This window comes from Penicillium rubens (assembly GCF_028828025.1).
Source record: "Penicillium rubens strain IBT 27055 chromosome Unknown utg000001l_segment0_segment0, whole genome shotgun sequence".
Classification (NCBI taxonomy): domain Eukaryota; kingdom Fungi; phylum Ascomycota; class Eurotiomycetes; order Eurotiales; family Aspergillaceae; genus Penicillium; species Penicillium rubens.
The window spans coordinates 3,902,337-3,920,664 of NW_026890599.1; the positions used below are offsets into that span (position 1 = coordinate 3,902,337).

Consider the following 18,328-nt stretch of genomic DNA (forward strand, 5'->3'; position numbering starts at 1 on the left):
CGATAGGATATTAACCGGGTCATTCTGCGATCTGAAGGACAATCCGCCCCGAAATATCACCCTTTTCCATCTCCTCGTATACCTGAGGCAAATCCCTAAAAGGCCGGACCTTCACCACAGGCTTAACAATACCGCGTCGTACCATATCAACAGCCTCCATACATTCCTTCAGCGAGCCCACCAGGTTACCCGTGATCTTAAGGCCCTTGATCACGATTGTGCAGATAGGAGTTTCCAAGCTCGGTCTTCCCGGGGGAATACCAACACAACTCAAAGTACCACCAACCCGCAGCATATCACAGGCATGTGCAAATGCTTTTGCACTACCTGCTGTCACTACAACAGCATGTGCCCCCAAACCAGTGAGATCTCGCACTCTCTTTATTGGGTCCTCGGTGGCAAAGTCGATGAATTCCTGTGCGCCGAGACCTTTGATAAAGTCTCCCTTACCAGGACCAGTATCGACGCCAATTACCAGAGCCCCTTGCGCTCTTGCATATTGAACTGGGCAATGTCAGTGGGCTGCAGGCCATCCCCCATAGTCCCCACAAAAAGAAAACATACCAGCCAAATGTCCAAGGCCACCTCCGGCACCAATAACCACCAACCAATTCCCAGAACGAACATTCGCGTTCAAGACAGCCTAATCAATCACCAATTAACCCAAACCTAACGCAGCACAAAATATCCGACCCACCTTATATGCCGTCAAACCGGCACAAAGCACTGGCCCCATAACCTTTGGATCGACATCATCAGGCAGAACGGTCAAGTAATCCGCATCGAGCGCGATATACTGCTGAAAAGAGCCATCCTCGTGATGAAGATGGTTCGTACCCGCAACGCAGTACTGCTCCGTACCCGCAAGACAGAACTCGCACCGCCGACAGATGCGGCTCGCGAACCGGATCCCGACCAACCCGCCGACTTTTAGACCCGCGGCGTGCGTGATATCCGGCCCAAGCGCGACCACCCGGCCGACACCTTCGTGGCCGCCCACGTGTGGCAGTTTGATTTTCGTTATCGGGTTGCCGTCTGGTCCGGCTGCGGTGCCGGATTTGGTGTGTAGATCTGTTGCTGTATTAGACTGGGTCTTTAAGAGATACGATCCTAGTGAGAGTGCCGGTTGGCCATGTGAAAGTTTGACCGTTTGACAGTATACATACCGCTCTGGCAGACGCCGGTGTAGAGCACTTTGGCGAGGACTTCGTTGCGTTCCGGGACTGGCACGGGGTAGTCTGTTTTGAACTCGACTTGCCCACCTAGTGAACGGACGAGAGCGACGGTTTGGGTCTGTGGGATGTTGAGGGAGTCCATTTTTATTTTGGATATTAATTCTTCCTGACGAGATATTGGATTGGATGGTGCTTAGAGGAGACTGGATTCTGGGTATTGTATGGGCGATATGGCTATATTTATATTTACAACCCGAGTCAGCGGTGTAACGCCTAGGACAGATCGTGTCATCAGTGAATTATGTCAATTCTCCGAGTGTACATCAAGCGGTGCGTTGGATGTACTATCCTTGAGCGGGGAGAGTTGCTCTGCATATGTCAGTTCATTCTTCAATCCAGGCCAAATAGCAGATATGACTGGTCAACGACACGATTTGATCATGGGACGAGGGAGAACTAGATAGACTACATCCAATCTTTGTGTAGATGTTGATACCAACACGACAGACTCGGATAAATAGAGTACGCCAAAGCCCAAGTGCCGTTTATTATTGGCAGTCAGACCAGGGGAAAGAACTTGATAGACGTGAGTCTGCATGAAGAAATGCTAATTCTCCGAATCAATTCTCCGGGTCCTGTGCATTGCAGATCTTACCTATGACAGCATATCTAATAGCAAAGAAGATCGGTATGTCCCATTAACCTGACCTAGGAGAGTCCTTCCCTTATCTTTTCATTCCTTAAATGTCACGCATAAAATCACAACCTAGGTATCAAGCAAATCGGGGCATGTACAATCGCAGAAATTCAAACCAGAAACGCCATAAACCTCACCGAAACACCGAGGTCAAGAAACCAGACCGAAAGCCCCGAACACCATTCCCAACGCGACGAAAAACAAACGTCCAGTCACGCTCAAGGGTATTTCATCATCGTCTAGACATCATCCATATGCACCGCGCGGCCGTAAGATCCCTTCGTAGGGGTAGAAGGGTCGTCACCCGCCTCGATATCCCTATCCCGGCGGTTTCTGTATGCGCGCGGGCTGGAGTTCGGCGTCGCCGTGAGCGGGGTGACGAACAGCTCGCCGTTTTTCTTGCGCATCCAGTGTATGCGCAGGTGGTCGAGGGCTGTTTTGAAGTCGTCGAGGATGACTGTGTCACAGAGACATTTGAAGATGAAGGATAGCTGGGGTGGTTAGTTTGGAAACAACGAAAGAAAGGAAAGAAGGAAGGAAGGAGGAAGAAAGGAAGGAAGGAAGGAAAGGAGGAAGGAATCAGATGGCGATGCCGGGACGGTATCTTACTTTCCAGAACGGTTCGACCCCTGTTGGGAGGATGCTGGGGAACGCGTTCAGTACGCTGCAGGTATCGACGATCATGAAGATAATTGATAGACACATTGCTGCGAGCATGATTCCGAATCGTGGGCTGACGACTACGAGCTCCCATAATCCGAAGTTGTATTCGCGCTTGATTGTCCAGAATAGACTGGCTGTTGTGAAGACCCACCATGGGTCGCTGTGTAGATGTTAGGGTGAAGTGGATTCAGATATGAAGGAGCAGAACCAGGTTCTTGGAAAGGAGAAGAATGGAAAGAATGACGAACCGAAATAATGGCTCCATTGGCCTAGTCGTCAGGAAAATCTTATTGATATTGTTGAAGTAGGTGAAGTTCGCATAGATCTCCAGTCCCCAATAGGGCCAGCAGAGCACAACCGTGACAATGTAGATGATGGAGACCTTTCGCGAGAGGAATGGGCGGTTCTTCATCCAGGCGATGACATTGTGTAGGGCCCAGGAGATGTTGAGACCGATCGCGGTCACGGATAGGTACCAGCCGTAGACCGGCTCGTGGGGGAAGATGAAAGTACCATGGGCCATAGCTAGGATGAGCTATAGTGAGTCCACAGATTAGTTCGATTCCTGTTAAGCCTGTGAATGATGGGCCAGTATTTTGGCTTCCTTACCTCGGCGAAGATCAGCTTGTGTAAGAGAATATGTGACTTCATGTTGGCGAGAGTGATAACGGCCATAATGAGGAGACTCCCCACCATCAGGCCCTGTCCCCAAGCCTCGAGGATCAGGGCGTCAGCCTCGGTAGGCTTCGAAATGTGATCGGTAGCCATCGTGGGCTGTATTCATGTCAACCGTAGGCGGTTGCTGGGAGGGTTGTGGGGAGTAAACAAGGGTCAGGCTAATTCGGTAGAAGAGGTGAAAGAGGTGGAAGAGGTGAAAAGAGATGGAGACGGAAGTGTTTGTCGTAGAGAGTCGTAGAGAGTAGAGGAGAGAAATGAAGCGCAATCCTCATGAGGGCGTCATGAAAAGAGCCTAGTCTCTATCTCCCACATCCAACCTTACTCGGGTTGGAAGTGAAGATGGGAGGAAATTTCTCATTTATTAATCTCATAATAATTAGCGTCTCTACGTATTCCATTTAATTAAATCAAACGTAATTCGGGAACGCCACTAGATGAGCTAAGTTCGTTGGTTCTACAGGGGGGAGGGCGTAATAGGGGACAACTTGAGAAAGACTCGCAACGTCTCTTTGTATGTCACTTCAATTGCATCGATCAAATCATTTCAGATCGCGTGCCCTCTGGAGAGAAACGGAAAATTCCTGGTGAGATTCAATTCCCCGTTCCCCGTGTGGAGAAAAGGTGGCGTTCCCGGGGATACGAGCTATAAATCAAACATTTGAAGCTACTGCAACGGGTAATTTTTGGTTTCGGATTGTCTTTGATTTTGGAAAAGGTGAACAAAAAGAAAGATAGTAAAGATAGATTTGCTATTCATAGAAAGAAAGATCCAAAACACAAAGAATCTCGAGACAAAGAAGACAAAGAAGACAAAGAAAGTAGGCCTTTGTTTTCCCGCTATTTCTCCGTCTCGAACTCGTCTTAGTCACTTGGCGCCAACGGCTTTTACCTGGAAATGGAAATGGACTTGTTTCATCTTCTCTTTGATTTATCCGGAAATAGAATATCGTTGCTCCATGAGTTCATGTCCTTTACCCCATATGCATGGACCTGCGTGAGGCCTTCGTGAGGTCTGTGCTATTGCCTAGGCCGTTTCCCGGGTATGCCAGACTTGCCTCTTTCAAAATCACCTGGGGATATACATGTGCCAATATTATATTCGTGATCGAAGGGGGAAAGACCTCCGATATCATGAAAATCGAATAGTGAAAGCCGCATCACTTTCACCCTACAAAGTATACTTCCATTTGGTATTTTAGCCGAGTAAACTGCCATACCATTTTACCCGCGAATGTCAACCCATAGGTTCCATACCCGTTTGGTATAAGGGCACATGCGCCGAGTTCTTAACGTATAGAGTATGGCCTTAATAGTCAGGTTTATCTGGCTCAAGATGATATATATGGTGTTATATTTGACATTAACAGTCCTTTTTTCTGGATCTTGTTTCAGATATCTTTTGAAGATATTTTTTCTTCTCGGTATTATAGAAGACATGTCGGACTTACCACGCTACAGTATATGAAGGCGGTAAAAATCATAAGCCGTAGTTACCTGATAATGTCTGCCTTAGGATATATATTCCTGTCCCTTGCCGTTTGACATGCCAAGGCGATCCCCAGTCTTCGGGTATATATATACATATTCTTCCAAGGTTAGTGGAAGTAGTGCTCCCGTCGACATGTTGAACCAACTGGAAGACAGAACACAAGGGAAATGAATTGAATGTCAAATTATCGTATTCACTAGTCTTCAATAACAGTCTCATTTTCCGACAACATTCAACGTCACTTTGTAGACCCCTTAATTCAGGTTCCAATGGGTTTGGAGTAAGATTTACCCAGATATATAAAGGGTTTATTAGGAATTACTCGGTTTGAGCTGTGATTGCAACATCATACCCTCAACCGAGTATAGAGTAGGCCATTGTCTATATAAATTTCCCACGTGTTGGGCGCACGTACCACCCGGAAGAAAGTCATCCTAGACATCACCTCTTTATCTCTTTTATATGCCGGACAGGTAAGGCTAATAAGCAAGAAGATGCACTGACTTTATTTCAATACCAGACGACTTTGATTGCGTTAAGAACAATATGAGAAAATACTGCTGGCTCCCTAGGCCGGTACACTCGTCGGCGTCTTCCCGCCAAGTAGCCGACAACCTGGTGAACTCAAAGTGTTTGGAAGTATCCCACACTGAACATGTCGAAAATGCATATATCTCTAAACATGCCCGTTGCCGCCACAGCTGCCGGCAATTTGCCGGTAATTTCCACATGAAACTCACACAGGGAAACGGCAATTGATCGTCACGCTGATCGCGAAACCCGGAGTCTTCACCGTGGCCAGACAACCGTCCTGTCATGATTGGCAATATTCCCGCTCCGGTGTAAACCGCCTTGTTGATTCCTGCGCCGAAGTCAATTATACGGGAATATACCTCTCGCAATGGATCATGCATACCCAGTGGGTATGCTTTATCAATCACACTAAAAAGTTCTACCATGTGGAGAAATGACGCTAGCCAAGGCTATTTATCCATAGTCCCACGGTTCGGCAGAACGTGGAAGATGGTGGCTAACCTGGTTGGGCAATGGCTTCATCGAAACCCACTCGGCTCCGCTGATGGAAGGGTAATGATCTTCAGGGCTTGCGAAGACTGAAGGCTTGTTCTTTTATTGAAAGGGGATTCGTTTCATGTTCAGTCTCAAATAACGCTCATCGATCCCACTACAGTCATTCTTTTATTCTTTTATTCTAACATTCCTTCATTATATTGTCCACAGGTATACTCCTGTTTAGTCGTTCTTTTCTAGATCTAGATCGATATGGCTCCGTGGTGGTACACAGCAGGCAGCGCCCTGCTTCTGTCTCTCCAGGCGGCTGCCTGGAACTATTCAACTTACAGCTCCATGGGATTCCAGCCGCCGAAGCTCGAGGTCAGCAAGACCGGAACTACCCAGCCCGGCTACATCTTCCTCGGTCCTCGTGGAGGCGTCCAGGACGCCGGCACCGCTGCGCTCATTTACGACGATGCGGGAGACTTAGTGTACGAAGGCCCTGAACAGGTGACTGCCAACTTCAAGATACAAAAGCTCTTCGGCAAGGATGTTATCACCTTCTGGGCCGGAGACATGATGTCCATCGGCTACGGTTATGGAACCGTACACATCCTCGACGATACCTACAAAGAGATCTACACTGTCAAACTCACAGGCAACTTTGTCACCCCGGACGGCTCAAGCAAAGAGTCATACTGTGACATGCACGAGAGTCAAATTACTCCCCGCAACACTCTCATTTGCACCGCCTACAACGTCACTCAGCATGACTTGACGTCCATCAACGGTACCTCCTCCCAGTGGATGCTGGACAGCCAATTCCATGAGATCGACATCACTACCAACCAGGTCCTGCACTCATGGAGTGCACTTGACCACGAAGCCGACATTCCCCTGACTACCTCTTACCAGGGTCTCGGAAAGGATGTCGGTACCCAGGATGCCCCATACGATGCCTACCACATCAACTCTGTCGCCACCACCAACCATGGCTATCTCGTCTCTCTGCGCCACATGTGGTCAGGCTACTACTTGTTCCAGAACGGCAGCGTGATGTGGCAGGTGAGCGGCGACAACGGCGCCGACTTCAAACAGATTGGCGACGTCGACTTCTCATGGCAACACGACATGCGCGTCTACAACGAGACAGACAACGGGCTCGTCCTGAACCTGTTCAACAACGCCAACACCCCAACCAACGAAGAGGCCGAGACAACCGGTATCAGCATGGCAATCGATTGGGATAAGAAGACAGTTACCGGTCTCCGCGCTCTGGCTGACCCCAACGACCCCATCCACTCCGTCAGCCAGGGTAGCTACCAGCTCCTCAGCGAGGACAGCCATGTCTTCCTGGGATACGGGTCTATTTCCAAGGTCAAGGAGTTCGATGGTGACGGTAACGTCGTTTTCAGCGCCCAGTTCGGTGACGACAATGCTGTTGCATCTTACCGCGGTTACCGTTGCCAGTGGACTGCCACTCCCTTTTGGAAACCCTCCGTGTCGGTCAAGACCACTAGCTCTGGTGCCACCGTCTACATGAGCTGGAACGGCGCTACTGAATATGACAACTGGGTTGTCTATGCGGCTTCCTCCGCCACCTCGACCAACAATACTCAGGTCATCGCCACCGCTGATCGCACTGGCTTTGAGACTTCTGCTACTCTTGTCGACCCTCCTACCACTTTTGTTCAGGTGGTCGCTCGCAGGGGTGCCACCGTTCTCGGCACCTCGGAGGTTGTTTCATTCTAAGTGGTCTAGGGTTCGTTTGGGTGGTAACCTACTCTTACCCTTCCTATTCAGGATCTCTCTGGAGAGATGGTTTGGTCACACATATTATATCATTTCTTTCTTCCTGTACATATTTGACATCACATTCTGAATATACATTTGCTTTCATGACACATCTTGCTCTCGAGCGGAATTTACAATAGCCGAAATCCTGTCATGCATCTAGACAGTGATTATACTGATTAGGTCTAGACATCGTTCAGCCATGTCAAATCCTTAGACCTTCTAGCTGACCACCGGGTATCTGAAACGAGGTAATAATATTCCCAGGCCTTCCAGTCTCAATTACAGTACGGTGTGACATCCATCAAACTTCTCGTATGCCGCACAGAACGGATAGGTCTGTTTCACCATTTTTTGTAACGAATGTTGGACATGTCGAAGGATGTCACAAATGAGCGACCGACCTTTTCGGCGTGCCACATGAACCACCCTGGATGTGTTCTATTCCTTAGATTCATTTTCTGGATGGCTTCCTAGGAAGGGTTTATACCTCCATTGCCAGTCAGTGAGGTTCTCTACCCGACATTCCTCGGTCTCAAACTCAAAAGAATTCTCCGTGTGGTCTGCGTTATGGAAATCCCACATTCCTTAGGGGAGAAATGAATGCCCAGGACGCCACAGTTGCCCTGCCACGGGGTTTTACATTTTGATCGAGTCTGCTTTCAGGTAGTATCGGCCTGCTTGTCCAGTGTTATGCCGTCACGGGTGTAACTGACTATAAAGGTTGTTGAAGAAGTATAATCCTTTAGATTAGCCTGCTATTGTATATGTACTTTGATCCTTTCTTGTTATTATTATACCTGGAGCTAGCGGGTTAATCACATTCTTGGATATCCTCAAACACAAGTAGATATCCAACGGTTTTCTCTTGCCATCCTATCCTCGATAGTATAAAATTAAAGGTCTATACATTCCATGCTGCGACTTGAGAATCCCGGAATCAATCTTGTCACTCCGATCTTTCTGAGGGGATACAAGGGTCAACATAGGGAAATGATGACATTCTTCATATGTTTCCGTTGAACAATCGGATGGTTCCTATTTGGCTACTACATTGTGGTAGTTTCACACCCCTTCATTTTGCGCCACATCTACATTGCACAGCATGACTTTGCGTCCAATTTCCCCTGGGCCAAGATTCATAGCAACTAGAAGCATCTTGCCGTGAGGAATTAGACCCAACGGTCTAGATCGCAGTGCAACACAACAGGAATGATACCAAAAGCAGTAACAGAAACGTCTATATAAAGCCCTCGCAATTCTCCATTCTAACACAAGACATAACCAAAGCCAGAGTATTCCAGCATCTCTACAACCAACCAAGATGTATCTCTCAACCATCCTCCCCCTCCTCTCCCTCACCACCCTCGCCCTCTCAACCCCAACAATCCACGAAAACCACCGTGGCCCAAGAGCCATCCCCTATAGCGCCCTCCCCTCCTCAAGCATCGGCCTCCTGATCCCAAGCAGCACGCCAACACCCGTGCACCGAAAACTGGGCCATGCGATAGTGCACAACAACTGCAAATTCCCAGTCTATCTCTGGTCCGTGGGGTCCACAGTCCTACCGGAGGAAACACTTCTCCCCAACGACGAGTACAATGAGGTCTTCCGCGAGAACCCAGACACTGGCGGCATTGCGATCAAGATCAGCACGGACCGTGACGGGCTGTACAATAGTGCTCCGCAGATGATCTTTGCGTACAACCTTTCCTCTACACGGGAGCGCGGCGAGAGACAGGATAAAGTGTGGTATGATCTTTCTGATGTCTTTGGGGATCCGTTTGTTGGTTATCCTGTGAACCTTATGCCTTCTGAGCCGTTGATTTCTTGGAAGGATGGGGTTCCGCCAGCTGGGAGTCAGGTGAGGGATGTTGATGCTTCGACGGATTTGGTTTTGTCGCTTTGTTGAGAGGTTGGGAGTTAGTTGGGTGAGGTGGAGATGGGAGTATGGAATTATGTTTGGAGATTGTTACGGGATTTGGATTTGTGTGGGACTTGGATATGTTAGTGCTCAATTGAATTATCTGGCTTTGTGTTTTAGTACTGTGCAATTGCTGCCCTTATTGCGTATCACGGAGGATATATCGGGTACATGGAGAGTCATGATCGGCGGGTTTCAACCTCAACCTCGGTTGTAGAATATAGATGGATTGGAACTCGGGTTCTCCAAAATGGAGAAAATGGAGAAACATAAGAGAATATATTAGAGAGGCGTGAATAATTTCCCCAAATATGGGAGTAAAAGAGAGGAAAAGAGGAAAAGGCGAGCGCAGAACCAAAGAACAGACCTCGGCCTGAAGTCCGGGGCACTTCCCCGCATTTTCTCCAATTTGTCCCACATTTCTTCTTTACTTCAACTTGAACTTCTCCCTTCTCTTCTTACTCCAGACATACAGCAATGGTTTCTCCAGCAATCAGGGTCGCCCCCTCAGCAGCAAATCGTGCCTTGAATTTGCTACGCACGGTACAATATACCCACCCACCCAACTGTCCATGCCACAAAAACCCCAACCACCACCACAATCACCAGCAATCCCCATCTCTGCTCAACCATGTGAAGCGTCGCATGTCCACACCCGTGGACCGCTCACGCGAGAAGGAATATGCCTTCGAGATGGCGGCGTCTAGCATTCGCTTCGGACCCGGCGCGACCAAGGAGGTCGGAATGGACTTTACCAACATCGGCGCTAAGCGGGTGTGCATTGTTACCGATTCCAATGTGGCCAAGCTTGATGCTATGAAGCAAGCTGTTGAGGGTCTTACTCGCGAGGGCATTCAGTTTACTATCTTTGACAAAGTGCGCACTGAACCCAAGGATAGTTCGTAAGTCGACGCCAAGCTTCAAGCGCGGCTGATATAGCGGTACTAACATTTCGAATAAAGTATAAAAGAGGCTATCGCTTTCGCTAAGCCCTATAAACCCGATGCCTTCCTGGCCGTGGGTACGTCCCCTTTACCCCGTGGTATACATGGTATACACAAACTAACACCAAAACAGGCGGCGGCTCTGTAATCGACACTGCCAAACTAATGAACCTATACACCGTCTTCCCCGAAGCAGACTTCCTCGACTTCGTCAACGCACCCTTAGGCAAAGGCCTGCCGGTCGACAAACCCCTCCTCCCCCTCGTCGCCGTCCCAACAACAGCAGGCACGGGCTCCGAAACAACAGGCACAGCAATTTTCGACCTAGTCTCCAAGAAAGCCAAAACCGGCATCGCGCACCGAAACCTAAAGCCAACCCTCGGAATCTGCGACCCACTCAACACCCGCACCATGCCCTCAGCCGTGCACGCCGCCTCCGGCCTCGACGTCCTCTGCCACTCGCTCGAATCCTGGACCGCAATCCCATACAACGAGCGCACCCCACGCCCAACAAACCCCATCAACCGACCCGCCTACCAGGGCGCAAATCCCATCTCTGATATCTTCTCCCTCGCCGCCCTGCGCTCAACAGTCAAGTACCTGCCGCGCGCAGTCCGCGATCCAGAAGACCACGAGGCACAGTCGGAGATGCTGCTCGCAGCTACACTCGCCGGTGTCGGGTTCGGAAATGCAGGCGTTCATCTCTGCCATGGTATGAGTTACCCCATCTCCAGTCAGAACCCTGGATATAAGCATGCGGGGTACGAGGTCGATCACCCCATTATCCCGCACGGTGTTTCAGTGGCTGTTACGGCGCCTGCCGTCTTCCGCTTTACAGCGGCGTCGAACCCTGATCGCCACTTGGCGGCGGCTGAGGCGTTCGGTGTGGATATCTCGAATGTTAAGCGTGAGTCTGCGGGTGAGGTGCTTGGCGCTGCTATTGCCGAGTTCCTTGCTACGCTTGGTGATCAGCCGCGTGGATTGAAGGATCTAGGATTCAAGGCTGCGGATTTGGACGGGTTGGTTGATGGGACTATTCCTCAGCAGCGGGTGCTTATGCTCGCGCCAAGTTTGAGTAAGGAGTTGGAGGCTGAGAAAGGGGAGTTGAGGAATTTGCTGGAGCAATCTTTGGATTATTAGGGTGGTGATTTTTTTTGAAGTGGTTTTTAAAATATGATTGCATCTGATGTTTATACTTATATACGCCGATATGATGCAGAATTGGATGAGTTTGTTTCTTTGTTCATGTCGGGGAAAGTTAAGAGTAATGTTGTGTGGCAGGGCTTCATCCTAGACCGGCTAGGAGTGGATATCTCTTCGTAGCACATTCCATATAAATGCAAGCATCATTGCTGACTACTGCAAGTCCATAATTGGGATGCCGTGTCCATCTCTACTGGAGCACTGGGGTCATCACCCGGAAGGACCTTTGCGCCGAGGACACCCATCGACGACGCTATGCGATCCAACCAGATAACAGCACGGGGGTCATGGGGATCAGAGGTCTTAGACGGACCCTGTCCAAGCTCTGAATGAATGCGAAAGGGGAGGGCAAAGCTCTTCGGCTTCGCAGAATAAGGAGACACGGAATATTCACTACCACTGCTGGGTGGTGTGGCGACAGTCGACTCCGGCGAGCCATCGTCGATGTATTCGAAGCGTAACCGGTCTTCAAGACGGTCGGAGAGCTGCTGCAGCGTCTCTAGCATATTTTCCGCTCCATTGAGGAGCAGCGACGGACCGGTATCCGGGAAGGTCTCTGGTACGGGCCCAACGAAGGATCCCGGTCTCTGGACGATACCTTGCTGACGCTCACTGTGCGCGCTGATACAGGACCGGAGCTCTGCGGAGAGCGAGCACAGCCGACGGGAGGTGTCATTTATACGGCCGATGAGGTTTCTGAATGAATTTGAGTCTGGCTCGGCCGGGACGGAAAGGAGATCCCGAGTTTCGCTTATATACCGCGGGCATTTGGCGATTTCCATAAAGGCCAGATCGGATATCTCTCCGTATGCAGACCACTCGCCGGGCTTCTGGCGGTCTTCGGTCCTGACTTTCGTCGCGTAGGATTGCCATTCTTCTTGGTCTAGGAAGCAGGGTTTACCTTCGTAGACGGCTGTGGCGATGAAGAAGCCGCGGAATGCAATCCAGCAGTATCTTCCGAAGCCAGACTCGTGCGCCTCGGGGCCTCGGCTTATCATCAGTCGCTTCGCGCCGTCGGAGTGCACGACCCAGGCGTCCGGTGTGGTCTGCGCGTACATCTCGAAGACACTGAGGATGATGGATGTGCATAGCATATTGTCAGATGTGGCATGGTCGGCTTTGGGAATGGCCCGGATAACCTCGTGCAGCGACTTGGAATACATTTGTCGACTTGCTTTGAGGAGAGCCTTGTCTTGCGTCAAGTGTGCCAAGTAGACGGAGCTCAAGCAGCAAACCGCGGAGTCGAGATAAGCATCATTGCCAAAATTCATGACGATATATTCGGCGAACCCGGGTGCATCGCCAGACCGGAACCGATTATGATAATAGAGGGTCGGAAACGATGTGCTGATGAAGTCGAGGAATAATTGTGGCTGCGCGGCACGGAAGGACTTGCGCACCAGCGATGGAGACAGTTTCTCATCCCAGCCGCCCAAGGAAGAGTGTCGTCGCATGAGGGCAATCGCATTGCCGCGCACCACGTCTGCAGCGGCAGTGGAGTCACAGTGTGCGGGTGTCGGTCGGGCATTTGGGGTTGAAGATGTAGCGGGGGCGTGTGGGCCTGCCAATGTACCTCTCCTCCTCCGTCGGGTGTTAGAGCGATGTCGTCGAGCGAGGTTGGGGCCTTCGTCTTGGAAGCGGAAGGTTCGCCGGTAGCCCGGACAGGCGCGACCATATTTCTGGCACTGGGTGCACTCAGGGACTGCCTCATCGCACTAGAGACTATTAGCCCGAGAGCGCGATCTTATTTGGATGGATATTGACCTTAATCCGTCGCTCGCGACACAGGACACAGCCTGTACTGTGCGGAACTCCGACCATGGTGTCGTCAAGGTCGAGATGTCATCACGGGGTAGACGAAAGGCAGATGTGGTTCATGTGCCCATTTTCCGGGTTCAAGGTTCAAGTTTCGAGTTTCATGGAGCTGAGCAGAGCTGAGCAGAGTCGAGTAGGGCCGAGTAGAGTTAATTTAAGGCAGTCAGCCCTAGGACGTTTCTCACGAGAGAACATTCTGCCAAGCAAATCAAAATAGGCGGGGAAAGACCAGCCGTTTCAGGTTTTGGCCAATCTTCTAACTAGTTAACTACTTAACATCTCTTTCTCTTTCACATCAGCACCGTCAATAATCATTTGGGCCTTTCAATCTATCATTCAAGTCCCAATGTGTGAATGATTTTCTTCTTCCCTTTAAACTCAAAGTTATGGGAGCTACCTCATCTCGAGTGAAGCAATATACACCTGGGCAGGATGATCTTCCATCTTCCCAACATTTCGCCCCCATTTACTATTTATAAAATGCGAATACCCCTGCATGAGATCAAATTTAAAACTCCACATGGCTTTTTCACTCATTGTCAATGGCCAACTAGTACTAGTCGGAAAAGCTTTGGTAGTCTTGCCACAGATACGAAGTTGCTGTGTCGCTCAATGGGTCGTGGATCGAGAATACCAGGTCTTTATTCGTCGAAGAGAATGCGATGCCATCTTGCAGGTCTCACATCCTCCTTTCGTCCGAGATTTGAGCATGTGAGGCATCCCTGTGCCTGGCATGACCGATCCAGGAGTATGCATGTCTCTGGGGTTGACACTACTTGGTTTGTTCCTCACCAGAGCCACATAGTAGGCTTTGGAGAGGATTTGAGTCTGTTTTAATCGGACAATTGGTGATCTTCCGCCCACCCTCCGTAACAATGGTGCGTATTCAATGGAAAGCGATTGGAAATAACGGCATGATTGAAAGGCATGATCTGGCCCTTAAGAAACAATATTGATGTCTAGTGCAATAGGGGGCACGAGGGCGCGATATGAAAAGACAGGACATTGAAAGTCCAATGGATTGCCCTGGCATAGTCGGATTGACACTCTCTACCTAGATAGTCCCGGGGGCACCTAGGTACCTTGTAGACGATCGTCTCCAATCATCGTGGTGGTACCCCGCGTTTTGTCCATGGAGGTGCACGTATTCCATAGAGAGGATGATTGGACAGATGGAAAGAAATGTGAGGGCGCGCCTGCCGCGGGGAGTAATACAAATGACTTAACCTGGGGAAATCGGCCCTTTGTCTTCCCCTTCAATTGAATCAGATCAATTTTATCATGCCTCTTCTCAGAGCATCTCGTCCTAAAGTCCTGGTGCCGGAAAAGCTGTCGCCAGATGGACTGGCTCTACTGCGCAGCTCGCTGGATGTTCATGAGCGAAAGGGTCTCAGTGCCGATGAATTACTCCAGATAATCCCCGATTACGATGCCCTTCTCGTTCGCTCCGAGACCAAAGTCACCGCGACTGTCCTTCGAGCTGCAAAGAACCTAAAGGTTGTAGCACGTGCTGGTGTTGGAGTTGACAATGTTGGTATGTTTGGATCTTGTTCCATGCTGTGTTGTGGTACTGACTGGTATGTAGATGTCGAGGAAGCTACAAAGCTTGGAATTGTGGTCGTCAACTCACCTTCGGGGAATATTGGCGCTGCAGCTGAGCACACAATTGCATTGATGATGTCCATGGCAAGGAAAATCCCTGAGAGTTGTGCTAGTCTCAAAGATGGGAAGTGGGAACGGAGTAAATTCGTCGGCGTCGAAGTCAAGGGAAAGACATTGTCGATTATTGGTCTGGGAAAAGGTACCTAACTCTCAATTGGCTTGTTTCAAAACATGATTTGACCGTGCGTTATACATACTAGTGGGATTGACAGTTGCACGACTGGCCAAGGGTTTAGGCATGAATGTGAATGCCCTCGATCCATATGCATCCCCGGCAGTTGCAGCTTCGGCTTCGGTCGCCCTCGTCTCCTCGCTCCCGGAGTTGCTCGCATCTGCTGACTTCCTAACGATCCATACCCCCCTCATTGCCTCAACTCGAGGAATGATTGCGGAAGCTGAACTGGCACAGCTGAAGCCAGGAGCTCGTGTGCTAAACGTAGCCCGGGGAGGCACATTCGATGAGGATGCGCTGCTCGCGGCACTGGAATCAGGCCATCTTTCCGGTGCTGCTATTGATGTGTTCACATCTGAGCCCCCTGCTCCCGATTCCTCGGCGGCACGATTAATCGCCCACCCACGAGCTGTCGTCACACCGCACCTTGGTGCTTCGACAGTAGAGGCACAAGAGAACGTTTCAGTCGATGTGTGCGAGCAGGTGCTTGAAATCCTGCAAGGATCCCTGCCGCGCAGCGCTGTCAATGCTCCTCTCATCCTGCCCGAGGAATACAAAAAGCTGCAGCCATTCGTACGTCTGGTCGAGAAGCTGGGCAGCCTGTATACTCAGCACTATGCAACTTCTCCTGGTGGAGCAATGGCCAGGAACACCTTTGATCTAATCTATCAAGGCGAGTTGGCTAGTATCAACAACACGAAGCCCCTCTTCGCCGCCTTGATCAAGGGTCTTCTTTCTCCTATCAGCAGCATGGAGGGACTCAATATCAACATTGTCAACGCTGAACTAGTGGCTCGCGAACGTGGTATCTTCGTCTCAGAGCAGCACTCCCGCGATCCGTCGGACCACTCGTCCTATTCGTCGCTAGTCACTCTTGTCGCACGTCCACCTTCTCGGGCTTCGTCCCGAGCCCCGGCTTCTGACGACAATTCCACCGGTTCAGTTCCAGACCAACACCAACGAATTATTTCTGGCACCTGTTCTGGTGATCGTCCACTGATCACTCGCTTAGGTCGATTTGAGGCTTCCTTTGAGCCACAGGGGACCTTGTTGATCTGTGAGAACTATAATTCACCGGGGAAGATTGGTGTTGTGGGTAACATCCTTGGCCAAGAGGGTGTCAATATCAATTTCATGGCTGTTGCCCCTGTATCACCGAAGCTGGCTGTCAATGAAAGCCTAAAGGAGCCGTTTCCCACAGATGGAAGCTCTCAAGAACCTACTGCAAAGAGCCAATCACTGAATGAAGCCCTGATGATTCTTGGTATTGACAGAGGGGTTCCTGCTCATGTTACTGCTGCCTTGGCTAAGGAAACTGGAATCTTGAGTGCGTGCGCTGTCACGCTTTGATTCTGTGTTTGTGCGTTGCTTCTTGAGGGGGTATTCTTAGGCACCTAGGGGGAAGGAGGAATTTCTTTCGGTTATAATTACTCAACACCTTCAAAGCTCCAGGGCTGTCTTTCAACCACGGCAGATCCTTGTCTACGTATTTCTATACTTTCATCAATACATCCATGGTTATATCAGAAACAGCGGTAAACAGAAACGATAATATACCCATAGCCAATGAATCCATCCCTCCTCAGTACTACCCATTAATTGGCTACCTAAAATGCTGTGGTTCGCCATAAGCAACCTTGGAAGTTGTGGGGGTGGGGGTTATAGTGGGGTGGTGGGTCAAAAGTGTGAATAGCTTCAAAGGATCCCGAAGTAGGAAAAGGAAAGAGAAAAAAAAAGTGGCCCCAAGGATCTTCACAACAGCTAGGCTAGGGACAGTTTCCTCATCGGCTAGGACGCGCCTCGCTCAGGACGTTGAGGCATCAGGGAGCCCCCTTTTCAAGGTGGGGTTGGTGTACTCCCTGTCGTCAGCCCGTGACTCACAGTTCTTCAACCCGACCTAGCTGTGATTCGAACGCGCAACCTAACATTACCCTGCCCGGGGCACTTCCCATCTGAGCTATGGGGGTTGGGGGTTGCTATGTCTGGACTTAAAGTTCCCTTTATGCTCGCTTTCCTTATCGTTCCTTCCTTATACAGAACTCCAGGGACGCTCTTACCTTGTGGCAGACCCTTCCTTCCTATTTCAGAATGAGTGGTGCCTTCCAAGAGGTGTCATATCTACCTTTCTTCGTCCTCATCGTATCACTCGCAGTAAAAGCGGTCTTATATTCCGGACACATGAGATAGACCTAGGAGAACTGTCTAGTCCCAAGTGTCAGATAGAGGCACAACCCGGCGAAGACATGAATAGAGAGTGCCTCTCGATAGAGCGGTCAACGAGTCTCCCACGTGGGGTTGGGACCTCCAATGTACGTTAGTACTAAATATTGAAGTCACTAAGGTTCTTTTCAAATGACGGTTGTTTAACGGTTTAAAATAGCATTCGAACCGCAAAGAAAAAGCCCCCAGTCAACCTGTTTCTAGAACCCCGTGCCTCCCGTAATATAGATATCATAGTCGGTATTTCCTGATTAGGAAGGCGTTTCAAGATAACATGTAGAAAGACATGTAGAAAACACCCAGAGAGGGAATCCCGGGAGTCTTATTATATATAATGCCCCTTGTATTATCTTGAGATAAATCGTCATGTTCAGATATCCTAAGGTATAAATACCTCCTTCTCGATTCTTCTTTCCTACACTACCTTAATCTCGAGGTGTGAGATATGTGTACCCGCCCTCACCTCCGGCCCCGAGTTCTTCTCTCTCTCAATTCTTTCTTGGTCCATATCATATTGCATTTCAATCAAGGCCGATTCTGTTAGGTGTGGCCCACATGGGACGTCCCAGACGAGGCGTACGCTTTCTCACTTCGAGTGTCCAAGGCACGCATCCGATCCGCCTACCAAAACGACCCAAAATGCAGTCTAGTCATTGCTGAGTTCCAACGGGTAGCGTAGGACCCTTGCAGAGATGGCAAAATTGGTACTAATAATAATGTACCAGATAAAAAAAGATGAATGACGAGGTGGTTGAAAATCCCAGTTAATTCCCATTAACACTGGCCCTTTCATACTGCAACGCTAACCCTTTTCCCAGGGGTTTACATGCAGATCTTAGCCATGCAAGATCTGCACTCAGGCTCCCACTAAAAGGAGCCTG

At 49.8% G+C, this 18,328-nt stretch overlaps 7 protein-coding genes across 7 annotated transcripts; 4 read left to right on the top strand and 3 right to left on the bottom strand.

Annotated features, from left to right (window-relative positions):
- Positions 1-19: 19 nt before the first annotated feature.
- N7525_001512 (zinc-dependent alcohol dehydrogenase) lies at positions 20-1,317 on the bottom strand (the record flags this gene model as incomplete). Its single annotated transcript, XM_002557838.1, has 4 exons — positions 20-504; positions 565-643; positions 698-1,071; positions 1,167-1,317. The coding sequence occupies 4 exons, from the start codon at positions 1,315-1,317 to the stop codon at positions 20-22; spliced, it is 1,089 nt and encodes a 362-aa protein (XP_002557884.1).
- Positions 1,318-2,111: 794 nt separating this feature from the next.
- N7525_001513 (uncharacterized protein) lies at positions 2,112-3,303 on the bottom strand (the record flags this gene model as incomplete). The annotated part of the gene is made up of 4 exons (XM_002557837.2): positions 2,112-2,363; positions 2,482-2,695; positions 2,784-3,070; positions 3,145-3,303. 4 exons carry the CDS (start codon positions 3,301-3,303, stop codon positions 2,112-2,114), a joined length of 912 nt encoding a protein of 303 aa, XP_002557883.2.
- A 2,680-nt stretch (positions 3,304-5,983) lies between these two features.
- Positions 5,984-7,465, top strand: N7525_001514 (arylsulfotransferase family protein; the record flags this gene model as incomplete). The annotated part of the gene is made up of 1 exon (XM_002557835.1): positions 5,984-7,465. The coding sequence occupies one exon, from the start codon at positions 5,984-5,986 to the stop codon at positions 7,463-7,465; it is 1,482 nt and encodes a 493-aa protein (XP_002557881.1).
- Positions 7,466-8,831: 1,366 nt separating this feature from the next.
- N7525_001515 (Bys1 family protein) lies at positions 8,832-9,419 on the top strand (the record flags this gene model as incomplete). The annotated part of the gene is made up of 1 exon (XM_061211932.1): positions 8,832-9,419. The coding sequence occupies one exon, from the start codon at positions 8,832-8,834 to the stop codon at positions 9,417-9,419; it is 588 nt and encodes a 195-aa protein (XP_061071158.1).
- Positions 9,420-9,908: 489 nt separating this feature from the next.
- N7525_001516 (hydroxyacid-oxoacid transhydrogenase) lies at positions 9,909-11,515 on the top strand (the record flags this gene model as incomplete). The annotated part of the gene is made up of 3 exons (XM_002557833.1): positions 9,909-10,333; positions 10,394-10,452; positions 10,509-11,515. 3 exons carry the CDS (start codon positions 9,909-9,911, stop codon positions 11,513-11,515), a joined length of 1,491 nt encoding a protein of 496 aa, XP_002557879.1.
- A 206-nt stretch (positions 11,516-11,721) lies between these two features.
- Positions 11,722-13,399, bottom strand: N7525_001517 (Zn(II)2Cys6 transcription factor; the record flags this gene model as incomplete). Its single annotated transcript, XM_002557832.2, has 2 exons — positions 11,722-13,293; positions 13,343-13,399. The coding sequence occupies 2 exons, from the start codon at positions 13,397-13,399 to the stop codon at positions 11,722-11,724; spliced, it is 1,629 nt and encodes a 542-aa protein (XP_002557878.2).
- A 1,275-nt stretch (positions 13,400-14,674) lies between these two features.
- N7525_001518 (uncharacterized protein) lies at positions 14,675-16,577 on the top strand (the record flags this gene model as incomplete). The annotated part of the gene is made up of 3 exons (XM_002557830.2): positions 14,675-14,927; positions 14,979-15,194; positions 15,256-16,577. 3 exons carry the CDS (start codon positions 14,675-14,677, stop codon positions 16,575-16,577), a joined length of 1,791 nt encoding a protein of 596 aa, XP_002557876.2.
- Between the last annotated feature and the right edge of the window lie 1,751 nt (positions 16,578-18,328).